The 20,801-nt window shown below is 40.1% G+C and overlaps 2 protein-coding genes across 5 annotated transcripts; one reads left to right on the top strand and one right to left on the bottom strand.

Annotated features, from left to right (window-relative positions):
- Positions 1–1,446: 1,446 nt before the first annotated feature.
- Positions 1,447–9,921, top strand: ccnt2a (cyclin T2a). The gene is given in 10 exon segments (XM_058392051.1): positions 1,447–1,638; positions 2,121–2,202; positions 2,580–2,708; positions 3,058–3,118; positions 4,129–4,191; positions 4,435–4,480; positions 7,139–7,302; positions 7,385–7,455; positions 7,549–8,642; positions 8,644–9,921. Coding segments are annotated over 10 exon segments (2,007 nt in total). The 5' UTR covers positions 1,447–1,480; the 3' UTR covers positions 8,783–9,921.
- Positions 9,922–10,151: 230 nt separating this feature from the next.
- On the bottom strand, positions 10,152–19,195 carry map3k19 (mitogen-activated protein kinase kinase kinase 19). 4 transcript variants are annotated; one of them, XM_058392047.1, is made up of 14 exons: positions 19,021–19,195; positions 18,495–18,812; positions 17,351–17,542; positions 16,882–17,042; positions 16,556–16,671; positions 16,304–16,407; positions 15,116–15,176; positions 14,436–14,499; positions 13,814–14,061; positions 13,696–13,727; positions 11,626–13,587; positions 11,429–11,530; positions 10,626–11,323; positions 10,152–10,418 (listed from the first exon to the last, which is right to left on the bottom strand). In XM_058392047.1, the coding sequence occupies exons 2-14, from the start codon at positions 18,660–18,662 to the stop codon at positions 10,316–10,318; spliced, it is 4,011 nt and encodes a 1,336-aa protein (XP_058248030.1). In that variant the 5' UTR covers positions 18,663–18,812; positions 19,021–19,195; the 3' UTR covers positions 10,152–10,315. The 4 variants fall into 4 exon arrangements, with proteins under 4 accessions (XP_058248030.1, XP_058248033.1, XP_058248032.1 ...); XM_058392050.1 differs by having other exon boundaries at positions 13,814–13,977; XM_058392049.1 differs by having other exon boundaries at positions 16,310–16,407.
- Positions 19,196–20,801: the final 1,606 nt, after the last annotated feature.

Raw genomic sequence — 20,801 nt, 5'->3', positions numbered from 1 at the left:
ATCACGCCGAACAGGAAAATGGATCTACTACAGCCTCAAAACAAAGACCAAATTCCTCTGGCTTTCTCTCTAATCAATTCCTTTTCTAAAGCATCAGGCCTTCAACTAAATTTAAAAAAATGTGAACTTTTGGCCCTACACCCCATTCGAGATTTGTCTAGGCATTTCTATTTCCAGAGATTTGAAGATTAGCATGAAAGAAAAATTTGAAAATAAAATACAAAAAGCTGGTTACAGAGAGATGTATCAATTTTTGGGAGAATTCTTCTATCTAAAGTTGTATATCTATCTAGACTGACTTATCCAGCTCTTGCTTTAGCTCCCTCTTCAGTTGTTATAAAAACAAGCAATCAAAAAATGTATGATTTTATTTGGAGGCACAAAACTCATTATATTAGAAAATCTGATATTATCAAATGGTACGAAGGAGGTGGTCTGAATGTAATTGAATTTGAGAGTATGAATACTTTGTTAAAACTTAAGTGGCTTCAAATGTTTTTAGGTAATACTGAGAGCTTTTGGTATGCAGTGCTTTCAGCTTTGTTTCGTAAAGTGGGTGGTATCCGTCTCCTTCTGAAATGTGACTTTGATTTATCCAAACGTCCAGTGAGATTATCAGTATTCCACCAACAAGTCTTATTATGCTGGAAACACAATTTTACACCTCACAGCACTCCAATATGAAATAACAAATATATTTTACACAGAAACAAATCCCTATTTTATGAGGACTGGGTAAATAGAAATATTTGGTCAGTGTTGGATTTAATAGATCAGACTGGTGATATGTTAAATTACAGTTCATTTACTTTAAAACACGGATTTGCCTGTCATCCAAAGCGTTCCCTTTCCTACTCTAAAATTACTGCACTCCTTCCCTTATTATATGTTGAGATAGAGAATAAACTCGGCACTAACAAATATATAAGACAACATATCATCCAGTCCTGCTACCCTTGTCAAATATTAAGAAATAAACAGTTTAAAGTTTTAAATGAGATATATCCCTCCAACAAATTTTTACATTCAAAATTTAATTTTGAAAATGAGCCTTGTTATTTATGAAGATACAGAACATATATTCTTTATATGTCTCAGTCTTTTTGGGCATATATATATATATATACATATACATATATATATATATATATATATATATATATATATATATATATATATATTCATAAAAATAAATTCATAAAAAGCTGCGTTCATTCATGAAGATTATTTTGATGAACAAAACGTGTAAGAATGATAACATTTTATCCAAAAAAATGATCCAAAAGGCTTTTGTTAAAGGAACCAGGGTGAAGATAGCTTCCGAGCTGGCCTACAAAAACACGTCATCCCTGCAACATCGGACCTGGCGTGTGTCACGTGACTTGCTCGGAAGACTACATTTCCCATGCGCCGGATGACGGATAAGCGTAGTGCGTGGTGACGTTGACACGTTGTGTACGACTGTTATTGTTGGAGAGCAATGGCGGCGCACCGGGGATCATCAAGCAAATGGTTTTTCTCCCGGGAGCAGCTGGAGACGACGCCGTCTCGCCGGTGCGGAGTAGAGCCCGACAGAGAGCTCTCTTACCGGCAACAAGCTGCAAATCTCATCCAGGATATGGGACAGAGGCTCAATGTGTATCCTGACCTAAACTGTCTGGGCTAAGGTAGCTTCAGCTCGGTCAGGTGGCACAGGCTGGGGCGCTAATGGCGCGTTTTCGTTTGACTAGGCCTCATTTTCTCGTCTTGTTTTTATTTGGCAGAACATTTTGTCACAACACCGTCTTAACTCAAGCTCACTGGCACGATAAAGCTTTATTTGTTTGATTGATTTTCATCCCGTCTACACATCCTCATGATACTCCAATGAAATGTTTTAGTTCAATAATAAAAACAAGTCGGAGTGACATGATTTTCAAAAAGGAAGTTGTAATTTTTTTTTTTCGTTGTCATGGTTACATATGAGGCAGTGAGTACGTACAGAGACCATGCCTTGTCTGTCTCAGGTGATCTGAAGACCCTTAATTTAGTTTAGTTTAATGTGTGATGTTGAGTGGTGTGTGGTTTTCTTAACGTTGTGTCTCCTCAAATCAATGTCTCTTCCTTAATTCTCATCCCAGCTCGCAACTAACCATAAATACTGCAATTGTTTACATGCACAGGTTTTATATGTACCACTCGTTCACCAAGTTCCACAGAAATGTAAGTCTCTCATTTCCTCCAGCGAAGCCCAGCTCCTAACACTGACCCTATGTTCACACCAGCAAGCGACGATTCGTCCGAAAGATGTGCGAGTTCGATATCTGAAGCCTAGGATGTAATGTGTAAATAAAACCCCCGAGACGTTTTCACACTGGTTAATGCACAGAGTAATGTGCTTGAATTCAAATTATGATCTCTAGTCGAAATTAAGAAGGTTATAAAAGCTATACAGTGGGCACCCACAAGCGACTACAGTCACGACACGCTCACGAGACACGATTTGTCACTTTCTGGTGTGAACACAGCTTAATAGATTTCAACATCTTTGAAATATACATGGATATGGTCTGTTTATTTTTGTTTACCTTCTCTCGAAGATCATCTCTCCGACTACGTTATTCTTGGCGGCAAAAGTCGAGGAGCAACCCCGGAAACTTGAACACGTCATTAAAGTGGCACACGCCTGTTTAAACCCTCAAGAGGCTCCTTTAGACACAAAGAGTAATGTAAGTCAGGGTAATTCTCTGTATTCTTTCATTTTTATTTTTTTTTTCATTATTTTTTTTTTTTTTATATCTCCTCACATGTTAAGACATTTATTTCTTATGTCCACTCTCGAATAAATGCTCAGTCTGTTTGATGCCAGTTCTTATGGCGCCCAACAAAAAAAAAACCCCACAAATGAGCTATCGGGGTCTAACAAAACAAGCACTCGTAATGAGTTTCCAGAAAGCTTAAATAAGCTGCCACGACTGTCACAGCCCATGAACAGAGTGGTGGATGATACTGTGGGTTAAAGCTTATGAGGAAAGACACATTACAGGCATTATGTAATGATTGTCTATTGAACTTCAGGCGTACCTCCAGCAAGCTCAAGAGCTGGTGATACTTGAAACCATAGTGCTGCAGACTTTAGGTAAGTGGAAGTCTGTGTAAGGATGAATGAAGTATGTTGAAAGCCAGCGACAGCTACATTGTGCTAAAACCCACACTCACATAGTTTCCTCTTTACTGAGCATTTCAATCAACCTGACTTTTTTTTTTTTTATAATCATGGGTGTATGGGCGATAGATATAAATCCTCTGTAATAGGATAAATGCTAAAGGTTAATGAGATGTGAAGTTAATACAGGGCTTATGATTTCTGCATGTTATTCTGTATTGTTATAAGTAGGCACGTGCTGATATAGAAGTGTTTTAGAATTATTTTTCCCCCTTCCTGTCACTGTTTACCGAAGCTTCAAGTGATTGGAAATGAAAGATGTCACGTCTTAACGAGACGACTCCCAAATCAGTAAATGTAAAATGGTAAATGTTGCAATATCAACAAATTGTGCGTTTCACAATCCGTCGTCACTTTACGCACGACAGTTCTTCGAAATATAACCAAATATGATGCATTATTAAATTTCTCACTTGAGACATGAAAAGAAACTTGGCAGGTCAAAGCCGAAATCAGTTTAGTGTCTCCGTAAAGCCGTTTTTAGGCATCACAGACACGCTCATACATAGTAAAGGATAATCTCTGGTCGAGAGCGACTTGTGATTGGTGGTGTTAGAGTATCATGTTCGGCCAGTAACAAAGGTTTTGCTTAAAAATCTACCAATTGGATGAATGCATACAGTTAAACAAAACTCACAAGACATGGGAGTGGTAACAGCTAATTTAAACAAAACCTACTGGATGTAAAAGCTCTCCAAACACAATGTTGTCATCTAGTGAATGTATTAGTGGACTAGTGTGTGAAAATCACTTAGAATATCAGCACATGCCTAGCTCTGCTAGCTCTCTACTATTCAGTCTCTAGGCTTCATTTTAGTGTATGCATTATCTCTTCTTTTTTTTCTCTCTCTCTCTGATGAATTGGAGACTGTTCTTGCATTGAATTGGAGTCGTATTTGACGCTAATGCGCTTTCTGTTGCAGGGTTTGAAATAACTATTGAGCATCCTCATACTGATGTTGTGAAATGTTCCCAACTAGTTCGAGGTAGAGACTTTGTTCCTTAACCCCTTTTTTTTAACGGTCTCTACACCTTTCCCCCACAAATGTTAGCTGTAAGCATACTTAACAAGTGTTTGTGTGACAAACCATTTGAGCTAAGCATGAAGTACAGTACAAGGAGAGGTAACCCCTGTGTATTAAAGAGAATATTCAGGATGATACAGCTCAGTTTTGGGAGTCTAATACACTGTCTTCTTTTCTTTCTTTTTTTGTCTTTCCCCTCCACAGCAAGCAAGGATCTGGCACAGACTTCCTATTTCATGGCTACCAACAGGTTGTTATCCTGAACCTCATTTGTTGCACTGTGACTGCACACTATAGCTTCCTTTACTGCAGGTTCCCCTCAAAGTGTCCGACACCCTCAATGCGCCAGTGGTTTCTGGGACGCCTCTTCCCTCTCGGTAACCGGAGGGAAGGTTCCAGGCGGTACCGGCCCCGGTCGCAGTGCGGTGTATTGTACGAGGGATCACTGTTGGCACAGAGGGGTCAAATGCACAATGCGAAGTGTAGTGGTGCTCTTGAACCTCACGTTTGCTTGGTTACAGAAGTGCATTTGTCTAAAAAAAAGACACTTTGGTAGCCTGAATAGCAGCTAAAGATTACACAGATGTAAACATTACATAGAAGGCCTCAAGGTAAGTCCCCAGACCCCTTTAAATATTTTTTTTTTTTTTTTTGAAACTTTTTTTGGTCAGCTGCTTGATAATTTGTCTGATATTCCTTATACATCTGGTGTTGATACTTGTTTTTACCATGTGTTTATTTATTTTATTTTATTTTTTGACTCTTGTTGTTTAATTTAGAGAAAACCCATTAAGGACCTGTTTTAAGAATCAAAATATAATTGAAGAAAAGAAATGAAATGTTATGAATTACGCAACTGATCGATTGGGTTCAAATTAAACCTGTCTGATTCACATTAAATTCCTGCCAGATTTAAAACAGTGTCCAGTTGTGTAAAGGTCCTCAACGGGTTGCTCATAGAGCTTCCTGTGTCGAATGTTTGTGATTAATTTACCGTTCAGGGACGTGCTTTTAATATTTGTCTAGGATTTTACTCAGTATGTTTGTGTTATTTGGGGCTATTTCTATCTCTTGTTTAAAATCACGCAATGTTTGGATGTGGGACAATACATAATTATTTATTTTCTATCATTTTTAATCTCCTTATATTGGTGTGCCAATATAGACTTTTGGTAATTGTAATATCATTAAAAGAGCATGTTTTTTTTTTAACACTCTAAATGTGCAGGAACCATGTTGGATTTCATTTGCTCACAGCAAATTGGGGTTTGCAAATAAAAATTATTCAAATTCAGAATATATTTTGAATGATTTGATTTGCATGTTTACCTTAAGCATATTTATGCTGCAGTTAGAAGGGGTGTGTGGGACATTCAGGCATTCTTTTGTGAAGAATTCGATGAATTGGTAAATCTATGACCTAAGACTTCCTGTATACTTTCACGGCTATTTCAAGATTTCGAATCTTGAAGGTTGCGGCCCGATTGGCTGTTTATTCCACATACGCTGGCAGAGATAAAAAGCGAATAATTGAATTTCTCAGAGCAAGATATAGGCACTCGATTGAATGCTTAATGATCAAATTCTGAAGTCGACTGAAATGTTATGATACCGCACCGTAACATTTCATATTGTTTTCCAATGATCTTAACAAAACTAAACTATTTTGTCGTATTGACACAGACACCTTGTAAATGTATTCCTTGTACGATTATTAATATTCTTATTAGCACATGTTTACTGGGATAATTCATTCTTCCACTTTACTCCGAATGTTCCCACGCTTTAGCTCTGAAGGAGGATATCCATGTTAAATGTAATTATATTTAAAGATCATCTCTACAGCTCCAGTCATCACAGAGTCTTTAATAAGTGTTTGAGAGGCTCATCAGTAGTCCCATTTCCAAACATTGATCTTTTTTCCAGGCACAGTGTTACCATCCAACTTTTACCATGACTCAGTTTTCAAGTATAGGTACTCATTTTGCAATTTCAGCAGCATGAACTTTTAAACATAAGAAATTTTGGTGTGTTTGTCCTGACATGTTTTCGGATGTCTGCAGTGTTTGTATGCTTTAAATGATGATGATGATGATGATGGTGGAACTGAAATCTAGTGAAAAAATACTTCCACTGTCTTTGGACTTTATGGTAAATATATGGATGGTAACTATAACGTGCTTAAAACCACCTCCTTTTGTAACATGTAAACATTTTTGCTCTTTTCAGGACAATTATTGCATGGCTTTTGGAAAGACATGAATGTCTAGTATATTTAATGCTCTCAAGTACACACTTGTTTATTTATTTGTTTTTGTTTTTGTTTTTTTGCTGAGTCATTTGTTTTTATTGTACTGTACAGCATTGAAACGTATTTAAACCTCATGGGTTTTGTGTCTCAGATAGGGCTGGGTGATTAAATGATGCGGTCAGATATCCGAGATGCCTGACATCCTTGACCGATGAGATCACTCAGACCAGCTATTATTTACCCAAATAATTAGTTTCACTTATATTTGTATCTATATCTTACAAATTGGAAAACTAAAAGGTGCTTACTAGAATAATCTGGATTGTGATTGTAATGAATAAATAAATGAGCAGAGTAATGATGCATATTTCTGTACATCACCCAGCCCTTACACCAGATAATCTCAGATTTTACTGTTTTTAATAATCCTTGATGTAACTCAATCCAGCGTTTCTCCTGTTCTTCTGTTTAAACACTCTAATTACACAGTGTGACGTGTCCAGATGATTTTGTTTGCACAAAGCAGTGTTTTGAGTCTTTATCCTCTTCAACCTAAAGTTTACAGATGTGTAAATGTGTTAAAGAGCCTCCTTTAAGAGTCTCCTGTGGCTGATGAAGGTCTGCTCTCTCTTTGTTTTCCACCTCTTCTCCATGCAGCCTCCACCTCACCACGTTCTGCCTGCAGTACAGGCCCACAGTCATTGCTTGTGTGTGCATTCACTTAGCCTGCAAGTGGTCTAACTGGGAGATCCCTGTCTCTACTGACGGCAAACACTGGTGGGAGTATGTGGACGGTTCAGTCACACTTGAGCTCCTAGATGGTGAGTGGATCTGTTTCTAGAGATCGCATCACGTAAGATGTTTACATGCACCGAAGCTGAGGTGTAACATCTACTCCTGCAGAACTGACACACGAGTTCCTTCAGATTTTGGAGAAGACTCCCAGTAAGTTAAAGAGGATTCGAAACTGGAGGGTAATTAATTCCGTGTGTATGATTTTTTTTTTTTTTTAAGAATGATTTGCATATCATTTTAAGTACAATATTTAAGATTGTTTTCCCCCTCAGGCAACACAAGCTGCCAAGAAACCCAAAACAGACGGGCCATCGTCAGAGAGCAGCTCTTTTCCCGGCCCCTCGCTAGCCCCTGACCACTTGATGGTAGACGCCATTTCTGGAGTTACGGCAAACGCGACCTTTTCTAAAGCTTCTACATCACTTCCTATTTCCCTCCAATGCAGTGGGCTTCCTTTGGACCATATAGCTAGCACTGTGCAAGGCACTTCGTACACTTTCACAGCCCCTAGTGACTGGCCTCAAGACCAAGCACGCTCAGACTCGTACCTTCTCAAACAGCTTCCTCTGCACCCGCACCGGCCTGACAAAAGCGCAGAGTTTACCGGGGTCAAACATGAACACAAGGCCAACAAACACCAATCTTCCCTGTTCCCGGCTCCACCTACATCCCAGCCGCAGAAAATGTCCTTGGAAAAATACAAGGAGAAGCGCACGGCCGATCTAGCGGCACAGAAACGCAGGCAAGAGCAACCGAGCACGGAATCCGAGGCCAGAGATTCGTACGGGAGTTCCAGCCAGGGCGAGCCCCGAAAGCCACAACAGCCTTATGCTCACGAGCAGCAGGGCATGAGCAGCAGCAGCAGCGCCTTTACCAGCTCGCCAATAAAGATGAAACTTCCCGTAACAGGTCAAGACAAAGTCCAAGGGGACAAACGGGAGAAAGGGAGCTCGCTAAAGCTCCGTCTTCCAGTCCAGGCTGAGAAAAGTGGAGCAAGTAAGGAGGAGCTGAAGATGAAGATCAAGGTTTCCTCAGAGCGCCACAGCTCGTCAGATGAAGGAGCAAGCAAAAGCAAGCATTCCAGTCCACTAGTGAGCAAGGAGAAGCATCGGCACCACCAAAAACATGGTCACTCAAATCCACACTCGCACAGCGGCTCCGCCCTCAGGAGCCCTGTGACCCTCGGTGGTGAGGGGGCCAGCGCAGGCCAGGGCTCAAGCTCTTCGCATAAGAGGACACACACCGATGGCAGCCATAATCACCGCTCAAAAAAGAGCAAAAGCTCCAAGCCAGCTACAGGTAGTTCCTCACCTCTTTCTTCTGCACAGCAGTGCATCTCATCTCTCAGCTGTGTTCTTAACCTCCTTCCCTTTTCTTCTCTATGTCGCACAGCAGGTGGACAAGGATTCAGCGGAGAGCCGTGGTCTTGAGAGCCTCCACGCAAACTACAAGGACTCGTTCAGCATGGCTGAATTGCTGTTAAGTGCCCACAGAATGAACTTGTGAGCCTGGTGAGAAGGACATCAAGGTTCATCCTTGATAGAAGATAAAAAAATAAATGTGTAATTGCTGCTTTGTGTTCCATATTTCCGAGTGGTGGTGTTACGGGGCCATCTTGGTGCAAATATGTTCTCCACAGGTTAAAATTAAGAATGCTGTAAGGCAAGCAATGTGCAATTATTTCCCCCATTTTATAATTTATATAACACTAACTGTAAGACACTGAACAAATCCTGACCCCTCATTACCTGGCGCACGTCCCAGAATTTGTTTGGATAGATGTGGTCATTAGTGAGGCGTTAAAATGAGTGTTTTTCTTTTGTTGCGTAGTTGTAAACACGCTACCTTTATGTTGGGTGTTTTTTTTTGTTTTTTTTGCTACCTTGTATGAACGACGTGCATGTTTCAGCCATCAAAGGGATGACGGAGAGCGCCGTTTACAGAGAGTGGAGATAAGCGTACATACATTTTTGTATGTTAAAAATAGCTATACTATAAATACTCAGGTTTGGCGCTGCTTGTATTATATTTTGGAGATGTATGTGAATTGCTATAAGAATCAGACGCGAGAGCCTGTGTCGTGCATGGCTGTCGTACGAAGGCAAGGTTCCAACACCATGCTAGGAAATCCACCAATCACCTGGCATGAGGCTGTCTGAGGCTGTGCAGCTTGTTATTAATACAATTTTTTGTGACCTCCAATATGAACTTAAGCTGGATGCCAAAGGCTGTGCCTCAAAAAAATGGAGAAAAATAAATATCAAATAAGGACAAGTATAGTGCTATGAAGTTTACATAACCTTTGCTGTGAAGTGCATTTAAATTTTTTCCTGGCTTGACTCTGTAGCCTACTTGTACAAAGCTGTAAATAAATAAGATATGTTTGAATAATTAATGTTGGATAAGAGGTGACCAGGCCTGGTCTGTCAGTGTTTCAGTCTTTCATCGGTCTGTTTCTTCCATGGATTTTTTTTTGTGTACATGCATTCAGTTTTTTCTTTGTGCAGCAAGCACCTTGTGAGGCATTTTACTTTTAGACACAAGTTTAAGCAAGGCAAGTGCAAAGCTTCACATCTAGATTTTTTTGATCCCTCTTCATTTCAATTAAATTCTAACAATAAATCACATGGTTTCCACTACTTCAACCTCAGGCTCTGTCTTTGTTTTCAGTGAATTTCGTACATGGCTTTACTTGGCCATGTAGGATTTAAAAGGGATTGTGTTGGATATTATGAATTCTGTCAGTAAGGGCTGGTTAATAATCACAACTTTTTATTTTGGACATAATATGAAAAAGCAATATTGAATTATACAGTTCAGGCATGCCTGTATGATTCATTAAGATTTTAGTATACAAACACTTTCTAAATGCTCATGTGGGTAACAAACAGTTGTTCACATTACTTTAGCAGGTAAAAAGTGAAAGATAAAGTGTCCTATATAACCACAGGTATTAACATAGATGCTTCCCTTCACGACTTGAAGCTACATGAACACATTGGCACATTCATTTGAACATTTTCACTTTTTCTACTGAGGTTAATGGTGAATGTTTGAAAGCTTGCTACTCGCAGACTGCTGGAGGTGAAAGACGAAAGGATGCCTTAATAAATCTTCTGCTGATGGTCTCTGTTTCTGATCACTGTAAAGAAGAGTAAAATCAGGCTCAATTAAAAAAAAATCCCTCAGTTCTCAAGTCTCAGTAGTTTGTTTCTTTGTGATTAAATAGAATTAGAAATAGGATACCATTTACAGTACTGATCAGATGTGTTTTTAAAGGTTTTACAGTATATATTACAATTTTTGTTTTAAAACATGAAAGAAAACGTGGAAGAAATGAATTGCTTACGTGGTCAAGCATGCTTGCACAAACCCTTTAGCTTCTATTGAGAAGTCATCAGGTAGTGAAGGCATTAAACCCTTTTGGGCCCCAATATAGAAAAGAGCTGCCATCTTGCCCATATGTGCCAGTGGTGGCTTTCCTGTGGCCATCTCAAAGACTGTGCATCCAATGCTCCAGATATCTGATTTCTTGCCATGGCCTGTTTCATTAATCACTTCAGGAGCCATCCAGTAAGGTGTACCATGGACAGACTTTAAGAAATCGCTACGGCTTCCGCTGCGTGTGATGCGGTTAAGGCGACGAGCGCAGCCGAAATCAATCAGCTTGATGACTCCACTGGGCATAAGCATAATGTTGTTCCCTTTCAGGTCCCTATGGATGACTCTGTTATCATGAAGGTAAGCCACACCTTCTAAGATCTGGTGTGTGTACAGGGCAAAAACTTTTTCAGGCAAGGGTCCAAAGCGATTGAGGACATTGGAGATGGAGCCTCCTGGGATGTATTCCATCAAAATGCTGATTACGTTACCGGAAAGTGCTGTGCCCAGGAACCCCACTATGTTTTGGTGATGAAGGTTCTTCAGAAGGTCTACCTCTCTCTCCAGTCGCTCATACTCCTTCTCTGCTGTGTCTGAATTAGAGATATCCAGCGTCACCTGCTTGACAGCAATCAACTGGCCTTGACTCGTGAGGCCGCAGTATACCTGCAAGGGTTAATGAAGAGGCATGTCACAATTACATTTTGCTAATTCTATAAACAATATGATGATCACTATGTTTTTTAACTGTTTGACTATATAGCCATTTACAGTTCCATAGGCCCCTCTGCCCAGAATGTCTCCTTTGGTCCATGTGATTGTGTCATCTACACTGGACCTCTCAGTATGATGCAGGTTGTCCAGAGGAGTAACCTTTTAGACCATATAAAAAATATTTTTTAGTAAGGATTACATTAATAATATGCATTAAATTTACCCTGATATATAGTTGTTTTTTATTGGTCTACCTCACTAAAAAGTTCCTTGAATTTTGATAGAGCATCATTTGCCATTTCTGGATTCTCAGAGTTTAGAGTCTCCACCTCTTTTTCTTCCAATGAAATTAATTCTTCTGCCAAACGTTTCAGCAAGTCGTCTGTAACTGGCCCCTCACCCACTTCATCTAAAATCTTCTGGTATACAGGTGACTTTGTCCTGTCAGTTGTCCATGTGTTTATCAAGGGCTGTGATGGGAGCTGAACTGCAATGGAATCCTCAATTACATTTGAGATTATGTCCTCTTGGAAGAATTGCATGCTAAGATACGGTGTTCGATGTGACTGAAATGAGCTGGATAAACCTTCTTGCTTATTATGGAAGGCTAGCTCTATATCTGTATCTGAAGGAACTTCTCTGATCATTGACAGCACAGGATTACCTTCAGTCTGTAATCTATCATCTGAGTCTTCCTCAGTGGTGAGAGGGTTATGCTTCCTTTTCTGGTTGTTGTCTGCCATTTCAGGAATTACACTGGCATCATTCTGTTTTGAATCAATAGCTTGATCGTGTCTTTGCTGCTCAGGTGGTTGAGTTTCCTTCCTCTTGCGTGGTTTACCTTTAGAAGTTGTGCATTTCTGTTTCCTCCTGTTACCTTCCACAGGTTTTTGTGCTCTCTGTTGTCCACTTGGTTGTCTCTTAAATTGAGCAGCAGACTGCACCTGCTTGGGTCTTTCTACAGAACTGGCTGCTCTAAGGTTTTCGTATACTGGGGTGGCAAACATTTCAAAAATAGCTGGTCCTTCAGCTGCCTGACGGATTTCCAGAAACATGTCCCGATAACTGACATAGTCCAGAGATGATTTTGTTCTTTGTGTCCCCAAAATTCCCGGCCTTTTAGCTTGCCTTGTTGTCTTCTTTGTATCCCGATTGAGAAGTTGCTTTTGACTTTGGGGTTTGTTTGAGATCTTTTTGGTTCCGCTCAGCCTCCCTTGATGCAGAGATTCTTGAGTCCTCCTCCGGTTCAGGGGTGCATCCTTGAGTTTGGGACCGTGATTTATAGGTGCCATCTTTGGCCACTCCATTTTCTCCTCACTAATATCATTACATATGGGTCCCTTCTCTTTAATTATAACTTGTGATGATTGACTCCTTCTATTCTTTTTAGACATACCATAATCCTGTCTTATATTTATTTGGTCCAAGATAATTAATTGGTTAGTGTGAGATCTGCATTTTATTTCCTCAGCTCTTGTCATCTTGCTGGCTTTGTTGGTTTCCACTGGACTGTGATGCACTGGAGAGACATGGTATTGCTCAGGGTCAACAAAAGAGCTGGACTGTCCTTTTTCAGGTCCAGGCTCGGGCTCTGTAATAGTATCCTTAGGTTCATCAAGTTCATTTGAGAGAGACCTTGTTAATTCCACACTTTTGTTCATTTTTGCAACATCAGCTAAATATATTGTCCTATTCTCCTCACAGACATCCAGATCTTCACTTCTTTGTTGTTTGTTTAAAGTCCTCTCGAAAGATTTCACAGTTTTGTAAAACTCTCTTACAGAGTCCTGCCTTGACTCAAGTTTTTGATGCCTTATGAATTTAGATTTGTTAGGCATCTGTTTATTTGTATGAGTAGGTTCTATAATGCCAGTATTCATCAGTTGTTGAGCTGATGAGGGTGCTACTAGGGCAAAATGTGGTTCTCTCGCTGTGGTCCCAAAGATCTGCCCTGTCAACTGAGGGCCGTTCTCATCCTCTTCCTCTTCATCCAGAGAGCTTTGACTGCTATAGCTGCTTTCCTCACTGCCTCTTGATCCCTTGGAGCTCAGTCGGGATAAAGTCTCTCTTATTCCTTTGGAGCCAAAAGATAAGAGGTCGGTCAGCTTGGGTGCCAGTGGACATTGGAAGTTTGAAAGCACGTGCCCGTCTCGGTACTCCTGGTCAAGGGGAGCCAAATGTTTTGGAGTGCGTGGGCACGGAACAGGGTGTCCATCCTGAATATTAAAATATAATTGTCCAATATATTTGTAAAATATAACTATAAGTGTATAATCAAGTAATATCAGAGGAGATAATTGCAAGACCAGTATGAAGCATCTTACTTTTTGTCCTGCAACATCACTGGAGCTGAGCCCTGTAATTTATTGGAATATTACATCAGTAATATGCATCAAGTACATCAGTTACAGTGATCATTTCATATTCTTCCCCGGCACTTACTGTTGTGTATGTTGGTCCGTACTTGTAGTAGAAAGTTTGCATCAAGGAGGGCCAGGCTTGGAGCAGACTGGCTAAGCTGAGAGAAATTTGGTACCGGAGGCGTCTCGAGAATGGATTTGGTCTTCTCTGTTACCCCTGGAGGTATGGGTACTAAGGAAGTTTTCCTTGAAATATCACATGTAGGATACAGAATGCCAAATTTAGTCCAACATTTATTCATCTCCTTCAGCCTCGGTAATGTTGTGTGCCTAGGGAAAATGGGACATAATGTATTTTATTCTAAATCACTTTGAAAATGTATAGTCACACTATTCCTGTATGTTCTTTCTTCTTGTTCTGGAATAATGGGATGACCTGGAAACATGGTCTTATGCTGACAGCTGGTTGAACCTGTAACAGTATTCCTCTGTGGAGTCTTTGTGCAAAAGTGAGAGCAAGACACTTGAATGCGCATGGGCCTTTTTTTTCAAGTGTGTAGTGGGTTTATACGCACAGGTGCAGCTCTTTAAGTGCTATTTGTCCTACTGTTTAATAGTTTATTGACCACCAGATGGCTAATTCTGATTATCTGAATGCTAATTAGGGCTAATTATATTTATGCCTATGTGCTCAGCTGGCTTACCCAGGTGACTTGCTGTACATCTTGGGCTCCATGGCACTGTGGAAGCACAAGGCAATGATGTTATCTGTGGACACATTGAAAGGCAGGTCAGACCGTCCCAAGCAGTAAATCATCTCATCATTAGTATTTTGATAAAAATCACAACTAATATTTTATTGAGGATAAATTTCCTTTACATACATTTATCACTGATGCAGCTAAAATAAGCATCTTTGCAAAACAAGCTATACTACAATACTTAAATCATATTAAACATATATATTAAGAAAGATGACATTAAAACCTTACCCCTGTCTCCTTCTTTGATAGCTGTTAAACTTTTTAAAAAATCTGGTATACAAGTTTTTTCATTTGTAAGAATTATTTCCCTTGGTGTCTTCAAATGTTGCACTTTGCGTTATATGGGTCATACTCAGATCACTTGGCTGTTTTGTGCTAAGTAGTGGCTCTGCTTAGTCAGTCCCACCCCTTCCATTGTCACCATTGCTTTGTGGGATGGGCCTGGTTTGTGAGTATCGATGTGTGTTGACAGGGGCAGGCTGGTGTGTTTTAGCCTCAGGGGGTGGTTAGGGAAAAAGAGAGGACAGAGAGCTACTGTATTTTTGTAAATGCTGTGCAGGTGGAGCTTTGGCATGTTGTCTTTTGGCTCTAAAAAGGATACAGGGATTGTCAAGTCTCACCTTGGTGGATGTTGTTGTGGTCTTCTTGGATAGCAATATATTTATATGGGTCCTTTTCTTCCTGCAAACAAGAGAGATAAACTTTATTCTCTGTTCTGAGCATCTTTACAGGGTCTCTCCTCTGTGTTAGGTCAAGTGTTGAAATACACGCAATCCCATGTGTGAAGACCTATCTATGACTGAATATAGATGAGGCACTTATGCCTCCTTTTCAGTGCTGAATGTATGGAACTTATTCTTCAAATTATTACCTAAGATAATAACAGTTATTATAATTCATAACTACTGCATAGACATTGGCACATGTCATTTGTGTACACAGAAAAGAGCATGTCATTTAGTAGCTAGTAGAATGTATGGAATACAATTACCCCTATACCCTATGGAAATATCAAACACACTATATGAAAGGTTTGTCAAAACCTGACCGTCACATCCTTATGTGCTTCTTCTCCAAACTGTTGCCACTGAGTTGAAGGCACACAACTGCATATCATTCCATTTCCATTCACTGGAAACCGATTCCAGCATGACAAAAGAGGCAAAAAGCAAGCACTTTAAAGATGTGGTTTGCTGATGTTGGTGCAGAAGAACTTGAGTGACCTCCACAGAGCCTTCACCTCAACCCCACTGAACACTTTTGGGATCAACTGGAAGCACAACCTCATGCTTATGCTCTTGTGTCCTGAAAGAGCACAAATTTCCACAGCCATATCTATTGGAAAGTCTTACCAGAACAGGGGAAGTTATTTTATCAGTAAAGGGTGGTGGTTGCTCAAGCGTTTAAGTCTCTGGGTTGTTGATTTGAAGATCAGGGTTCAAGCCCCAGCACCCCCAAGCTGCCACTATTATGCCCTTAAGCAAGGCCCCCAACCCCACCTTCTCCAGGGTTGCTGCATCATTGCTGACTATGTGTTCTGACCCCAACTCTCCAAGGATGGGATATGTGTAGAAAGATTTTCACTGTGAGGTAATGTACTGTATGTAGGACAAATAAAGGCTGCTTAAATTAAAAGGGGGCAGACTCCATGTTAATGCCCCCAGTTTTGGAATGGGATGTTCAGCAAGCACAACTGGTTATGATGGTCAGGTGTCCACAAACTTTTGGCCATGTAGCAACATATAGTAAGAGTTGATGGAATCCAATGTCATCAAGATTATTAAAATGATTTGTTTCAGGTGTCATACCCTCACATTGGCCAAAGTTGAGAACATGTGTGAAGAAGAGAGTCTGTGGGAATTTTTACAGGGTTCTGCAGGGAAATGAAACTCTGGCACCACAGGTGCAGGCACTGTTTTTAAAAACACAATGCAAAAGATTTCATGAGTCAGCAAGTAAACCACTAAGGAAGTTTTACAGGAATCAGAAATGTAGAACTGAGATTAAATTGAAATTCTTATGTATTCGAATTTCTTTTTAAGAAAAGAAACTAATCTCACCTGACTGAGTTTGATGTTCCAAAATGATACGGAGCAGCTCATCTTTCATTGAGCTCTTGATCTGAGAGACATAGGTAAGAACCGTGCAGCTCTTACGGTCTTGGATGTCCATGTTTCTGAAGAATGTTAGTGTTAGTTTATTGTTAGTAAATGGCCATGGCCGAGACTGAGAACCACCTGTATGAATATTTCCCAGCATCCCCCTCACTCTGTACACTTATTTACTATGCTGCAAAATTCTGTGTTCATTGACCCCTAGGCCTGTTTTATCCAATCTTTTCAAAATTTCAGTTATCAAGGAAATGAAATGAGCTTGGTTTCCTTACGCAGACTGAGCCAGCAGTGTCTTCACTACTTTGGTAGGATCATAGTCCCATCCCATGGTGCCTTGAAACCCCTCAAAAAGATCCACATCCCTCACTGCCAGCATCAGTGGGGTCAATCCATTCTGGTTCTGGATGTTCACTTCAACAGAATCTGTCTCAATCTACAAGACAACGACAAATCTGTTTGCCAGGGTAGATCAGTTCTTATTTATACTTAATTTGGCAACATCTTGGTTTCTATTGCCTTCCACTGTCACACATATAGCACCTCTATTTGGGCTATGGGGGTAGGGTGGGGGTATTGTCTTTAAAGTAATTGCAGATGGGCAATGTTGAAAGTCTGCTTTCCAATCTGTCAGAGTATCTAAACTGTGCTTCATTGTGTGGCAGTAAATAAAAGCATCTGAAGGTGGTGTCGGGTTTCCCACCTGCCAAATGGTAAGTGGAAGTCAGAGACCGGTCTGCTTACCAGCAGGCGCTCTAGGGTGTGAATGTCCCCCCTCCAGGCGACCTCTAAGAGCTGAGCAGGGTGGGCTAAATGTCTCAACATGGCAGCCAACAGCTCCTTCTGTAGGTCTGGCTGACTGACATGCAGCGCTGTCTGATTGCTGTGGTTGCACAGTGTTGCATCTGCTCCTCTTTCCAACAGGAAATGCATGACCTGCATCCAAACATGAATATAAGAACAGCTACTTTTACATTGTAGGTTAGTCTTGTTCAAGTAGCACCATAAGAAAAGCTTCTGTTGTTTTGGTTTTCAGCATTACATAATGAAATCATTGGTCATGTGAGTATTAAGGGCAGCATGAGACTCGAGAGCCTTATTCTCAGTGGACCCTGAACTCTTACAGGAAGTTATGTGCTTGTTTTGAATCTCAGGTCTAAGAGATGATGTATGTACAAAATAAATGTTGAAACCGGATTAATTAACCATGCTGTAATAGGCAAATTATATTTTACCCTGACACTTGTTTTTCAAAGTACAACATATGACTATTTATGTGAATCCTAAACTGTATTAACTGGCATCATTAGGTATGTTATGAACCAATTTAATGGTTATAAACAAAGCATTCTCGTTTGACTCTCTTTAGTGAATGCCTACTAAACTCCCCTTTGGGAAGAACGGCACAAGCAGATTGTATGGAATGTCTTTGTATGCTGTAGCAGTACCATTTTCCCATCACTGGAACTAAGAGGCTCGAACCTGTTCGAGCATGACAGTGCACCTGTGCACAAAGCACAGAGCTCCATGAAGACATGGTTTGCCAAATATAAAGTGGAAGAACTCGAGTGTCCTACACAGAGCCCTGACCACAACACCTTTGGAAATAACTGGAACGCCGACTGAACCCCAGACCTACTCACCCAACATCATTGCCTGATCTCACTTAGTACTTTTTTAGTTGAATGATTACAAAGCCCCACACTCCAACATCATGCAGAATACCAGGGGGAATTAATGGGGTTGGGAATTTTTCAAGTGCTGGCAACAAACTCATCACAACTTTCCTTTACAGAGATTGATAACACCTTCAACAGCAGTTAACTTCCAATTTACTTCAATGTATTTTGTATGTTTTAGTTCACCAAAATTACCAAGATTCACTTACCAGGTTAAGGCCCATCTGACAGGCACTGATAAGAGGAGTGGAGCCCTGGGCATTGTGAGGCTGGTTCAGCTCTTCCCAGGAGTAAAGTCCATCTTCCAGTCCATGGGACACTGCTTCCAACTCCCCTTTGAAGAGCAGATCCACAAAACTTCTTTCCTCCATCTTCATGCTGTAATCCTAGGAGCTACACAAACCCAGAATCTGACGGAGGAGGTGTGGCTTTGGTCTTTTCACAGTCTTCTCTCCATAAATTCAAAGGTCTATATGTAATACTGTCATTCTTTCACACATTACTGAAGTTTTAATTGTAGATCAAGCCTGGTGGAAGGATGGGAGATTTTTAGGATTGTACAAGAATGCGTGCATTTGTTGAGTCACGGTTTGAATTATCTTAATGCTTTGCACTTCAGCAGTAAGCATTCCAGAGGATTAATGAGTAACTCTCATTGTTTTGCTAGTTTCTTGACACATTACTCCTTAAATCTTTTTTTAAATTTACATTTGTAGGAAAAATATGAACACTTACCTCTCGACCCATTCACTCGTCAGCTATCCATGATGAAGAATAACAAATATATGGAGCGCAACCATAGTCCAGTCATAAGTGTGCATTCATATATTTTGAAGAGTTATTAGTCTTCATTGTTCCCCTGTGCTTGTTTTGCTCTGCATAGAGCAGTGTTGAGTTTACAGCCTGTTCCTATGGAGACGGTGGGGCTGGAGATCAACTGAGATCTTGGGTTCAGTCTGCCTTTGTGTTGAGTTAAAGGAGTTTTATTTTTCCCAGTGAACTTGAGCGTTCGGTTGATCAGGTAGAAAAGTACCTTTACAATATTAAAATGTTTATAAAAATGCTTAACAAAGTAATCCATGTTTTTAATAGCAGGTCAAGTAAATGTTAAATGTTAAAATGTTTGCAAATCTTTGCAACAAAAGGTCAATCAAAAGATTAAAACAGAAATATTTTGAAATTATACCGTATATGATCAACAGTAGATTTGGTATGTATCCCATTATGCAATTTTGTCATCATCATCATCATCATCTGCTTAACAGTGTTACAAACTGTCAAGGCTGAAAAAGAATTTGGACATACAGGAGCTGCCAGAATAAGAAAGGATCATGACTGGAAGTTGACTAATCACCTAGTGATAGATACCTGCATCTCCCTTCATTCATTCACCTTCATTACCCCCTTTATCCTGGTCTGGTTCACGGTGGATCTACAGCCTTTTCTATGAACACATCAAGCAAGATGGGAACGGATCCAGGATGGAAAACCACTGCAGGCAGGAATAAAACACACTGTGCATGCTGTGATAGGTAAATAATCATTAATGTGGTGGTACGATGCAGCCTGACATGAAGAGGAGTCACTGTTACCATTACAGTGTTCTAATAATCGATATTCCTGAAGACTTTCCTTTCTTAAAGTAAATGCTTCAATTCTAACTGTTTCAAAGACCCCTGCAGCTTATTTCGAATATGCTAAATAAACGTCTCCATGTTTGTAAAGAACATCTACCTACCAAACTAGTTCCCATGTAATTTATAATGTCTTAAAAACACGTGCATCAATACAAACCTGTGATTTTCCTGGGAGCTGAACTACTGTTATTGAAGAAGAAGAAGAAGAAGAAGAAGAAGAAGAAGAAGAAGAAGAAGAAGAAGGAGAAGAAGAAGAAGAAGAAAGAAGAAGAAGAAGAAGAAGAAGAAGAAGAAAGAAGAAGAAGAAGCAGCCTTTGTTTGTCACGTGTACATTTAAGCAAAGTAAAAAAAAAATCTTCCCAGCTTAAGTTGGGAAGTTGGGGTCAGAGCACAGGGTCAGCCATGAAAGAGCACCCTGGGACAGAGAGGGTTAAGAGCCTTGTTCAAGGGCACAAAAGTGGCCACTTGGAGGTGCTGTGGAACAACCCAGAGCTTTAACAGTTTCAGCCAGCAGCACTTCATATCCAAACAGAAACATGAATTCAAATTTGCTATGGTATAAATGAGACTGATGTTTAAGATAAGCTATACAAGAATTCTGACAATTAGGACTTTTATATATGAGATTTCAAAGCAGCATGAATTAAGAGATCCCAAGATGCCAAATAGTGGGTGTGTCCCTGAAAGACACTTTACAATGACTGTTGCTAAATGATCCAAATGTACAATGGCATAATTAATCAGATTTGAATAAGCACCTCAATGACACAGTCTCAACAAGAACTGTACATCTGGAGCCTCACAAAGGTGGAACTCTTGGAAGCATTGCTATTCAGAAACCTGTTGTATCAAAGGTGAATGAGTGAATACACATAACGT

This window comes from Hemibagrus wyckioides, linkage group LG06, assembly GCF_019097595.1.
Source record: "Hemibagrus wyckioides isolate EC202008001 linkage group LG06, SWU_Hwy_1.0, whole genome shotgun sequence".
Lineage (NCBI taxonomy): Eukaryota > Metazoa > Chordata > Actinopteri > Siluriformes > Bagridae > Hemibagrus > Hemibagrus wyckioides.
This window is presented reverse-complemented; position numbering and strand designations above follow the sequence as displayed.